This window comes from Chelonia mydas, chromosome 2, assembly GCF_015237465.2.
Source record: "Chelonia mydas isolate rCheMyd1 chromosome 2, rCheMyd1.pri.v2, whole genome shotgun sequence".
Classification (NCBI taxonomy): Eukaryota; Metazoa; Chordata; order Testudines; family Cheloniidae; genus Chelonia; species Chelonia mydas.
Window position 1 is genome coordinate 222,122,411 of NC_057850.1, and position 12,811 is coordinate 222,135,221.

At 42.1% G+C, this 12,811-nt stretch overlaps 1 protein-coding gene across 1 annotated transcript in view; it reads right to left on the reverse strand.

Annotated features, from left to right (window-relative positions):
- Nucleotides 1–12,811, reverse strand: part of CUBN (cubilin) — a 212,734-nt gene that overhangs the window by 146,742 nt on the left and 53,181 nt on the right. The window contains exons 23-27 of the mRNA XM_027820946.3: nt 12,342–12,528; nt 9,001–9,161; nt 7,559–7,740; nt 6,757–6,913; nt 1,533–1,720 (exon numbers count right to left, since the gene is read on the reverse strand). Coding sequence (XP_027676747.3) covers nt 1,533–1,720; nt 6,757–6,913; nt 7,559–7,740; nt 9,001–9,161; nt 12,342–12,528 — 875 coding nt within the window. The remainder of the gene's footprint in view (nt 1–1,532; nt 1,721–6,756; nt 6,914–7,558; nt 7,741–9,000; nt 9,162–12,341; nt 12,529–12,811) is intronic.

Genomic DNA, 12,811 nt, shown 5'->3' on the forward strand with positions numbered 1-12,811 from the left:
GATTTCTCTCAAAATGATCCTTTCCTCTAACGTGTCTAACTGAACTTTGAATTTTTATGTTTCTGGTTTTTGCCTCGGCAGCTTGGCCACCTCTTTTGTAAATTAAAGACTCTAACACAGTTCTATGACTATTTTCTCCTGTATTTTACCCTTTTTAGTAAATTCATTCCATTTTTCTTTCATCAGAAACAAACTAGAAATTATTAAAACAAAGGACACAGTTCCCTACATCCACACCACCCCCTCTTCCTCCCACCAACGTGTTCTATTTCTATTTCTTAAAATGCCCATCAAGCCCTCTCAAGTCTGGCACTATCCAGCCCTGACTCCTGGAATACCGTCTTCTAGCAGCCACATTTCTCCTTGAGGGCTTTCTACTGTGCTCATGGCCCCTGCCCTTCACTGATAAATGGCTTCGACATCTTGGGATTTGGCAGTGTGATTTCTCAGCTTGGCTCTCATGTTTCCTCTTTGACTTGGCCACAAAACTTTTCAGGTCTTAACTGACTCCTGATAGTTCTCAGTATCTTTTCTGGTCAGCAACACTTCCTTGCTTACCTTCTTTCCACTCCTGTCTCCTGCAGGAAGATGTTGGAATCACCGTTTTCACCAGTTTATTACCAGTTTTTCAACTATGAAAACTGGCACACCAAATGGATAAGGATGTAGGATATTAAGATGGAATGGACCAACATGCCTAGCAGAGTTGTCACCTGACTTTCAGGAAGACCAGCCCCCAAATCACTAGCTATGCCCAAAAGAATACTATGAACCTTTAGATACCCACCACTCCATTGTCAGTTTCCTGGCTCCAAATAGCTATAATACTATTAAAAACTTTGGGATATAGTCCCTTAGGGTGAAATTCTTCCCTATGCAAAGCTTAAGTGGTGAATAAGTGTTTTGTGTTAGCCTCCTGTACAGGGCTGAATTGCAGTTTTAGAGAGGCAAAAAGCCTTAACACATGCTGAATTTGAGTTTAAGATAACCCCTACGCAGCAAAACACTTTAGCATGTGTTTAATGTCAAGTCAACGATACTTAAGCATGTGCTTACAGCCTTTGCTGAAAGGGGATACACAAACATGTGCATAAATGCTTTGTTGAATTGGTACCATATGTTATATTGCCCATGTTAAAATAATGTTAAGATGTACAACTATTTTTTGCAGTGAGTACAACTCTAGCTCGTACAGTATCTTGACCAGGCAGAAAAAAGCCATGTCAGTCCAATAGCATTCAAATACCATAAGGACATGTTCCCTTTGGAAACTGATGAACCACCAGGTTCACTTACAGGTTCAGATTCCATCTTCTGATGTTGGCTGTTCACTAGAGTTCAAAGTACTAAAAGACTAAAACTGATAGACATACAGGTAAGATATACCATGTAACCAATAACAATGGCGTTTCTTTACTTATTCTTCTAACAAAATATTTCTAATTTGAAAAAAATGAGGGCATACTGTATTTTCAGTGACTATTCTCCATGAAAGGAACTGATTTACATGTGGTCTGGATTTGGATTCATACCTTCAAATAGTCCAGATCACAGTTTGGTCCTTCTTCTACATCAAAGGATGTAAAGCTGTAGTTAAGTGTATTGCCAGTTGTAGTTTGGATGGTCCAGCTGCAGTGTTCATTTAGAGGGTAATTGTTTGGATAATTTAAACTTTCCAAGATGCCATGGCTACGGTTGGCAATCACTATTCCTTGGCAAACTGGGGAAAAAAATACAGTAATAAATTATACTTTGTATGCTGCTTTCCATCCCAGGATCTCAAATTATCTACAAATACTACTGAATAAAGCCTAATAATACTGGCACGAGGTAGGTATTAGTACTCCTGTTTTACAGAGAAGGAAATTGAGAGAGAGAGAGAGAGAGAGGTAAGTGATTTTCCCAAGGACACGCAGGCACAAGGAACAAAATCCAGATATCCCAACTACAAGTCGTTCTTTACAAGCATATCCTTCCTCCCAAGTAAGACTAGAATCATGAGCTGATCTCCCCCATTATCTGACATACTCTTTTGGCCTATTTTTATTTTTTTCAAATGCAAAATTATTCTCTAAAACATCTATTTTATTTTAAAAAACTCAAAATAAAAATGCAATGTACCATCTAGCTAAATAAGTCACTTTGAACCAATTTATAGTGGCTGGGGATGTTTTTAGGCAAAATACTGCAAACTCACATACCATTTCAGGGAACTAGGGGGGAAAAAAAGAGATCCCACATGGCTAGAAAGACGAATGAAACATAGTTGGCTTGTGTTGGACATCCTAACTGGTTTAACATGCTGGAAGTCAGCATGAAGTTCTTAATAATACTTTCCGTGGTTAGTCATCAAGCAGAGATCTAGTAGAGGATTTGAGGATTTTGACTGGGATAAAGAGAGTTTTCCCCTCCCCGGGGTGGGGTGGGGTGAAAAATGATTGAAAGAGAAAAGAAAGTAGAGAAAGGGTATAGAATAGCCATGCTGTTGGATCAGTGATTCTTATTTTCCTGAATCTGGATTTCACTGGACTCAAAGACTATCAATATGAGTAAATGCTGTGCTGCAGAGCATATTGTATTTGGTTACCCCATATAAATGTGTACATGGAAGCAGAATAAGATGAGGGGGGTGGCAGAGGGCAGGGAGTTAACAGGGGAGTCTCTAGTCTGATCACTCTGACACTAAGTAGTTCCCCAAGAGGGCTGACCAAGGAATGAAATGTGATTAGCTACTCAGGGTAGCAGGCTGGGCGAGCTAAAGGATTAATTGACCCATCAGCTGAGGACTGATAAAAAGGCATAGGAAGGATGTGCAAGGGGAACAGGGCTGACTGAGTCCAGTCTCACAGAGCTCTCAGTTCAAGGAGACATCCGCTCTTTTTGGGCCCTAGGAAAAGGGCTGAAGATACAAGGGACATTGTACATAGTATTGCCATTTAAAACTGTAAAGGCATTGGAGAGATCTGAAATAAACAGCACGGTGTGGATATCCATCTAGTGCAGTCTGCGCAGGTGTCTGGAATGCAAGAAGCCAGGAGTGGACCACGCCCTGCTACAGGGAGGAAATAGAAAAGTAGGAAGTTCTTCTTTCTGGAACAGGAAATATACAGAGCGTTTGAAGAACACGTTAGCAAAGCAATTCTATTCCATAGAGGTTTTTATACTGTGTTCATCACAGTAGTATCTGAGGGCCTTCCAGTTGTGCTTTAAGAACATGATACTCATCTGTCACGTGTAGTTTGTTCTCTCATCCTCTCCCCAGAGGGAGATGCACACGCAGTGTGGCGTTGTGTTTGGTTGGGATGTGTGGGTTTTTTTAATACAAATATACTTGTTGCCATGCATTTATGGAAGAAAAGGCCAGGCCAAAGAAATGAACCTTGCCCTTAAAGCAAAAAGTGGTGAGATTTGTGACAGTTCTCAGCTCCTGGGGAAGTTCAGTCCACGGTCTCAAACTGCCCCCAGAGGAAGTTCTGTCTCCCGCACAGCCAAGCTTTTACTCGGATTGTTGAGAGTTCCATTTTGCCAGAGAAGCATAGCTGTCAGCCACCATCTTTGTCCTGGAGCTTTAGATGATTTTTCAGATACCCTTGGCCCAGGCCATGGAGTGCTTTGAAAATAAGTAGTGAGACCTAGAACTTGATTTAAAATTCTATGGGAAGCCAGTGTAGAGAGCAGAGGACAGGTCTGATAGATTCGCAGTAGCCTTTGTTCCTGAGGAGGTGTGCTGCAGCATTCTTAAGTAGTTGAAGTCTCTTAAGTGCTGAAGGCTTCATGCTCAGACATATTGCACTGCTGTACTCTTGCTTAGAATTGACAGAGGCATGAATAACTAAGGCCAGGTCTTCATCCTCCAGGATGGGATGGAGTTTCCAAGCCACGCAGAGAGGGTAGAAAGCATTACTAACAGACGCTATGCGAGAACTCAGCATTAGCAAGGAATCCAAGGCTACACCTGGACTGATGACTGCATTGACCAACTATGGGTATCTGAAAGTCACTTGAACAACTCTTCCATTATCCGTCATCAGAAATAATGCACATACCTCCTTTCCAGGTCTTGGAATTTTTTCAGAATGATTTACAGAACAGTAAGCTCAGGAACTTACATGTTCTAAAGTACCCAGAGTGCAACTGAGGCTCAGGGTCAGGTGAATTGGGACATGTCTGCAGATTCACACTCAAGCACCATTGGGAAAGACTACATGAAAACTCCAAAATGGATTTAGAAGAATATGAGTTAGACTATGCAGCTGCCTTCTGGTCCTATTTTTGTATCAGAAATACATCTGGCACGTAAGTGCCTCTGCATGTCTGTCTTACATCAATAAGCACATTTTCCTTTAGAATGTGTCATGTTTCTCTGTACACTATCATTCAAACTAGAAGACATGAATGTATTTGGTAATTTACTACATTATTTCAAACTGATACCTGCTGTACTTTTTCAGAGTTTGAGCAAGCCACCAAAAGTTTTGTTTATTGAATTTATTGTGCATCGTTAGTAATGAAATAGTAATGTAAATGGCAAAACACACATGCCTTTAGCTGATATCTCAGATACTCTACATTTGTAAACATGCTGTTGGTCCTTGTGATCACCCCACAGAAAGGGTTAAAGTGGCTCAGAAGGGGTTAAGTAATCTGCTAGGATGCACCTGAAAGAAAGTTGGCTTGATAGGCAAGCACTGATTGCGGGTGGAGCCCAGCTGGACAGGAGCAGGCAGGGCTGGTATAAGGCCATGAAGTGAGGGCAGAAGGAGGCTGCAGCGTGGAAGCCTGTAGTCACTCTCTGGGCTTAGAGAGGGAAAGAAGGAAACCCAGGGAGAGAGTAGAAGCCCTGGGCTCCAGGCTCTGAAGGAAGGGTTTACTCAGAAGGGTGGTGGAGCAGAAGCCTGATAGAAGTGGAGTAGAAAAAGGTTCAGGAAAATGGCAGCAAGATTTGAGATGGTACAGGCCTTGGCCACTGATTCAAGGGTCCCTGAGTTGGAACCCGGAGTAGAGGGTGAGCCCAGATTCCCCTTCTAGTCCCTGGGAAAGTGGCATAGCCTTGAATTGGAAGATTGCCAGGGACAATACCCAGTCAATCGGTCCAGTGAGGCTTTGATATCCTGGAAGGAGAAAATTACAGTCACTTGGCTATAGGGCCAAGCCACGAAGAGGGAGAACACTGAGTCATGAAGAGGAAGCACTGTTACTGCTTGAGTATTAGAAGGGCCACAGAGCAAATGAGAGACTGAAGGGGGCATCAGACCAGGCAGCATTTTCCCACAAATGCAGTCACAAGCGGACTCCCCAGCAGTGACTAGAGAATCCCGTGACCGTCCTCTTTAAAAGGACATAGCTACAAGGCTTTTTCTAATCAAGAGTCTTACTTTGTGGCATGTAAAGAATATGGGGACTGTGGGATTCCTTTAAGGGATGAGTGAGCCAGTCAAAGGTAAAAAAAAAAAGCACCACACGAGTACAAACCAAACTTGAATACCCTTGGCTTTTCAAACGTTCTGATTAGAAACAGTGGGGTATAATCATTTACTGTAATTCAAACCCAGAGGAATGCCCAGCTACAACCCTCTCTATAAACCTACAAGTCCTCTCAAGATGACATGTCATCTTCAGGATATTCAGAGATTAACTGTAATGCAGTTTATACTTAGTGACGTATCAAAGGTTTACCTAGTCCATATGGCACATAACGTATTGTGCAAGAAGAAAATTAAATATTGGGACAATATTCAAGATTATGGAGAAAATCCAGAATTCTGCATGATTTACAATTTAAAAGATAAGTACCAGCCATGAAAGTGTTATATAGAGTATGACACAAAAAGAAAAATATTTCAAATCCAAAAACCTACATACCTTTCATATTCTCTTTCAGACTCCTAAAAAAAACCCCCTAGATTTAGTGACAGCTTTGTTTAAAAATACATCAGTTCATTTTTTAATACCAATAAAAATAAGTATAAAAAGTACTGATTTGTTTTTGTTGTGCATATATTGTAACAAGCTGAGCACACCGATTCATGGAAATGACACCTCCAAATGTTCATATTCTGCTCTCTGTAGAACTTCAACACTTTCAGGGATTTCCAGGAGAAGAATTGTTTTGCAAAGAAATTCAAAAATGTGTCTTTTGCAACAAATGCTTTGAAAAATTAAGCTCTCAGAAATGTTCCAGATTGGCTTTACTAGAATCTATGGGCCAGATTCTCCATTACATTTGAAGGGGGCCAAAAGGATCTGGTTGTGGCTCCTTGATCTTCATCCACCTAGCCCCAGCAGAAATTACAGCAGCAAAGGGGCTAATTTATCTTCCACCATTGGCAAAATGTCTGAACTTACACCAACGGAAGATCAGGAGCAGCTGCGCACTGTTCCACTGTGCTCCTCCAATCCATGCACCAACCCTGGAATGGCCCTGACACACACCCTCACACACATTCGGTCCTTAATGAAAGAGTAGAAGGGGCAGCAGACATAGGTGGCAGCAGAGCCAACTCCACCTGCTTTCCATCAGGAGACATTTCTCTTACGTTGGGATTCGCAGCTAGCTCTCTGTGTCCATTTTAAGTGCACTATGTGCTGTGGCCCTAGCAGACTAGAGAATCTAGCCAAATAATATAATACATGCACAATCCTTCCTGGAAGAGAATTCTGCTCACAGATGAAACCAGAGGATACAATAAGAAGTTTGTAGAACCAATGCTGGCATTCTAGCAACTTGCCACTCTCACTCTTCTTGTTCATACTTACTCTGCTTGTACTCAGCAAGGAAACCTCCACCTTCAGAATGACCATCTGTGCTTAGCTTCACATATAAAGCATCCCTGGTGGAGCGGATTGACTCTGGTATCTGATTCCCACAAAATTTACCCAGCATCTTAGCACTGCTACTGTTGCCATCATATACCTTTGAATAAAGAGAGACATAAAAATCTTGAGGGATGATGATAGTAGTGAAAACTATTAAACTGTTAACACATTTAACTGATCTCTCATATGTAAAGTAAAGGAGAACAAAGCTATCACATGTTATGGGGAAAGCCATATATGGAAAAACAGTATAAAGGGACAAACTTTTTGAAGTGACCTTCAATTTGCTCTTAAATCTCTCTCTCTCACACACACACATCCTGTACCCTCCTCTGTCCTAAGATAATCCTCTCCATAACTTTAAAGGTGGCATTCAGGATGGAATTTTCCTACTTTAGAACTGTTCACTTGGTGTGAATCTCTCTCTCTGTACATGGGCACTCACACTGTGCTCCCTCCCCTAGTGGGGGTGATGAGAGCCACTGAACCAACTGTAAACTTTATATATAATGGAAACCACTTCAAGTCAGGGGGCGCTGCAGCATGCTCCACACCCCTAGTTCTAGCACCTATACCCCTAGTATCTGAGGTAGGGTGACCAGATGTCCCAATTTTATGGGGACAGTCCCTATTTTGGGGTCTTCTTCTTATATAGGCTCCTATTACCCCCCACCCCATCCCGATTTTTCACACTTGCTTTCTGGTCACCCTAATCTGAGGAAGAGAGAGAGACTGTACATACAGCAAGGTAATCAGAGCTGCATTTTGGATGAAACTCCAAGTGGAACTGTTGAAACTGGATTTCAAAAAGACTGCCTCGGCTTGACGTCAACAACCAATAGCATTCTGAATTGTGGTAATAAGGCATGGGATAGTTGGGAGACATGAACATGCCAGATGAAGTTGTGAGGGTCCCACCACAGCCTGAAAAGAACAAAGAGAACCATAATTAACTGCATTAAACCTCCCCAGTCTCTCTCTCATAAAGAGATTTTATGCTTAGTTTTCTACTCATCCGATGAAGTGAGCTGTAGCTCACGAAAGCTTATGCTCAAATAAATTGGTTAGTCTCTAAGGTGCCACAAGTCCTCCTTTTCTTTTTGCGAATACAGACTAACACAGCTGCTACTCTGAAAACTACTCTTCTACTGTAACTCTCCTTTATCCAATGAAATGCTTCACAGCAGGGGGCTACCTCACAGGATTATACACACTTTAGAGCCCCTTGGGAAAATTCTAACCTCAGGCAAGAGACGTGTCCTGCTGGAATTACACTTCAGGAAAAGTACAAATCATCTGCTAATGAATGTATTACATCCATTAGCATGAGTCTTTCCATGGTTACTGATGCCATGGCAATGAGTTTATAGCTCTTTTTAAGGGACTTTAGGTTTATCCTCATACTTTCCTTTCTTTCTTGCCATAATTATGTAACAGAAAATAGCAAATATACAATAATAACTGCACTTTGATAGCACCTTTCCCCTGGGGATCTTAAAGCATTTTATGCATATTAGCTAATTAATCCTAACAGCATTCCTTTGAGATAGCTAATACTATACAAATAGTAACCTGAAGAAATGAAAGGATAAATGATTCACCAAATGTCTCATAGGAAGTCAGGGACAGAGACAGCAACAGAACCCAGGAGTCCTATCTCATACTCTGCTGTTCTAACACTAAATCCTGCTCCACTGCCCTCCCACGCTGTATCTCTCAGCCCCACTTCTGTTAGCACCATTCATTTCCTAACAAGCACAGGAACAAAGGATAGAGTGGAAGTTAAAATATAAACTAGAATATGGTGCTATCGTAAATCACTTGGAGAGAAACCCTTATTTACCCAAGAACAGGAAATGTAGATCCCTGTTCTAAACTGCTTGAACTTGTGTTGCCACCAATCAGTTAAGTTTGGGGGAAAGTGTTTAAAGGGGATTCAGGATGCAGTTAGGTGCAGGGGAGATGGAAAATGGCACAGAGAAAAAAATAAAAGATCTAACAAGGAGATTGGTCAAATAGTTCCACCCTTGGCATTCTCATTCTCATGCATCTGATGAAGTGAGCTGTAGCGCACGAAAGCTTATGCTCTAATAAATTTGTTAATCGCTAAGCTGCCACAAGTCCTCCTTTTCTTTTTATGGATACAGACTAACACAGCTGCTACTCTGAAACCTGTCTTTTTACCTGTTGTGGTACCATCCCAGTAAGCTGAAAATCCAGTTCTTGTGCCATATACATCACTTACAAATTTTATCCACAGCCTGTTACTATGGGAGATGATTACAGGAGGCAGAGCCGAACCACAGTACTTTCCAAGGACTGGTGATGTTTCATAGCCTCCATCTCTAGAATGAAACAGAAGAAAAATCTTGGGCCAAACAGGTAAGAGTGAGAAAAGTAAATGAAATGTCTCCTGGGATTCCTTCAGCTTTGTCTTTAGCAGGAATACATTATTAACTACTGAAGGGGTTCTGCTATGTGCAAGACGTTTTAATCAACTACTCACAAACCACTTGCAAGCACTTTGGCCCAGCTTTTGAAGGTATTTAGGCATTGCTGCACTCAGCATTGCAAGGCCCAAATGATTTAGTAACCTCTCTCTCATTTCAAAAGCCAAAACTCCACTGACAGCTGATGAGATTTAGGTTCCTAAATCCCTATTGGAAATGAGATTAGGGCCCAAAATCTTAAGTTAAATTAAGTGGTACAACACTGAGAGCAGCAGTGCCTAAATACCTTCAAAAGCTGAGCATAAATCTCAACAATTTCATTCCAGTACAGGTTCAAAACATCACAACATCCTGACAGAGCCAAAGAAGCATCTCTGGGATCTTCGAAGCTGCATGGGGGAGCAATGAGGGCAAAGCATCAGTGTCATCATGTCTGTCCTCTATAAAGCAACAGACAAATATAGATAGGCCTATATTAGCCTACCTATATTTCAGAACAGATGGGTTGAATCTCAGTTTTAGATGATTTTCCCTGGCCTCCACAGATGATTCCACAGCTGACACTTCTGATCCTGCCCTTGGCTGGTGGTGGCACCCCCTAATGTTGCAACCAGGGTGCACAAGCAAAGCTTTGTTATGCCTCCTGAACATGTTGGTTTTGAGGGTAGTCATATTTCTGCACACACGCACACCCCTCACTGAAAGTATTATAGTGATGATACTGTCATTGACTTCTCTGTAATGTTAGTACCATGCAATTTCACATACAAAAAAGTGCAGGTCCTGCAGTACGATTTAAAAAACAACCCTAGGTGCCATTTTAATATGCTGCCACCAAAGTAGAGCCATATTTTAAAGAGAGAAATCCTGTTTCTAGTTGTTTTTATTAAAACATTTGGTTTAGCTTTGTTATGATAGAAGGTCTGTTCTCTCCTCTTTACCGGGCTGGGCGGTAAAGCAGCGCTCTGGGGGGCGGATCCGCGCATCAACTTGTCTGGCTCCCACACGGGTGCCGGGCCAGGGCCGAGGGGTTGGATAATGGGGCCATGGGGGGAAGAGGAACAGGGGTCGATTCAGACATGCAGGGGTAGGGCGGCGGCGATGCAGCGGGGCTCAGCCAGGCTGCGGTGACCCGAGGGGTGGCTCATGGCTGGAAGTTCATGCTCCAGCCCGGGTGCCTGCGGCCGGAGGGAGCAGATCCGTGCTGCAGCCCTGGCCCCGGCTCCGCGCCTCCCGCGCCCCGGCCAGGGGGTGCTGCGCGCTCCGCCGGGCTGGGCGGTTTTGCCGCCACTGCCACCGTCACTTCACTCGGCTCCTGCCTCCCTCCCGCCCGAGACCTTCTGTCCCACCTAACAAAAATGATTTAGTTCGCAAGTTTACAAACATTTTTATCCTAAAGGAATAAAAATATCTTTCCTAGTAAAATTTCAAAGCACATTATTTCTTTGTAGACTCTAATCCCTCTACCCCGATAACACGCACCTATAGGTTTCACTTATAACGTGGTACGATTTTTTGGCTCCCGAGGACCGCGTTATATCAAGGTTTTAGGTGTAGGTGTTACATTAGCTACTTTCCAGTCACCTGCTACAGAGTCTGATTCAAATATAGGTTACATACCACAGTTAATAGTTCTGCAATTTCCTATCTGAGTTCCTGGTGATTTATTACTCTTTAATTGATCAATTTGTTCCAAAACATCCTCTATCAACACCTCAATCTGGGACAGTCTGTCACCTAAAAGGAATGGCTTGGGTATAGCGATCTCCCCCACATCCTCTGTAGTGAAGACTGATGCAAAGACATCATTTAGCTTCTCTGCAATAGCCTCGTTTTCCTTGTGTGCCCCTTTAGCACCTCAGTCATCCAGTTGCCCCACACATTGTTTGGCAGGCTTGCTGCTTCTGATCTACTTACAAAATTGCTGTTAGTTTTTGTGTCCTTCACTTGTTGTGCTTCTAATTTTTTCTTGGACTGCCTTATTATAATTTTACACTCCTTTCTATTTTCCTCATTAGGATTTGACTTCCAATTTTTAAAAGATGCCTTTTTGCCTCTCGCCACCTCTTTTATTCTGCTGTTTAGCATTGCTGGCATTTTTTTGGTCCTCTGACTGTTTTTTTTATTTGGGGGTATATGTTTAGTTTGTGCCTCTATTACCGCGTTTTAAAAATAGTCTCCATGCAGTCTGCAGGTATTTAACCTTTGTGACTGTCCCTTTTGATTTCTGTTTAACTAGCTTCCTCATTTTTGTGTAGTCCCTCTTTTTGAAGTTAAATGCTACTCTGGTGGGTTTGTTTAGCATTTTCCCCCCTACACAGATGTTAAATTTAATTACAGCCTGGTCGCTATTACCAAGCAGTTCAGCTATATCCAGCTCCTGGACCAGATCCTATGCTCCACTTAGGACAAAATCAAGAATTGCCTCTTCCCTTGTGCGTTCCAGGACTAGCTGCTCCATGAAGCAGTCATTTGTGGTGTGAAGAAATTTTATCTCTGCATCCTATCCTGAGGTGACATATACACAATATGAGGATAGTTGAAATCCCTCCATTATTATTGCATGTTCTGCCTATGATGCCACTCTAACCTCCCTGAGCATTTCACAGTCGCTGTCACCGTCCTGGTCAGGTGGTCAGCAGTAGATTCTTACTGCTGTATCTTATTGTTCAAGCATGGAATTTCTATCCATAGAGATTCTATGATTCAGTCTGATTCATTTAAGATTTTTTACTTTATCTGACTCTATGCTTTCTTTCACTTATAGTGCCTCTCCCCAACCAATACAAGAAGAGATGGTCCTTCTGCTGAGGAATTTATAAGCCCCACAAGAATCCATTCACTTACCCTGATGGAGCTGGAATTTATCCAGGACCATCAGAGGTGGGAAATATAAGAATGGAATAGGAAGGAGGGAGCAACAAGGTTTTATTTCTAGTTCACTAACAAACCCTTTCCCAGCGTGCCAGCCCCAGATACATTTCAGGCTACAGTTTCTTGTTCAGCCTAAATGGATTCTACTTCCTACCCTTGGTTACAATCAGTAATGAGGATAATAGAACTAAATGGGCTTGCCTGATTTCCACATAATCCATTGAACAAAGCTTATTCCCTTCCAAGGTGAAGTTGGTGAAGTGCAGCACAATCTGTTTGTTGGTTTCCACTCGGATCCTGTATATGCATTGTGTCTTGACAGGGTAGTTTCTGGGGTAGTTTGGAGATGTCAGCACACCAGTGGCATCAGTGTATTGATGGGAACATACTTTTAAAAGAAAGAAGCAGAACACACAGTGACTTGAAGATACATCAACCACAACGCCCCATTCCAAAGATGTCTGTTGGTTATGAAACAGTTTAAAGCACATATTTAATTAAAAATAAATATCTATTTCTGACAGATAGGACACCAAACATCCTGATCTACTCTGTATTGTAACTTATCTTGGAAAAATCTTATTGATGGAGCTCCCACTTTAAAGTAATCCATCAAACCAAAAACAGAATCCAGGATGTGTAAGGGATTTATTGTATTTGATTTGACACAT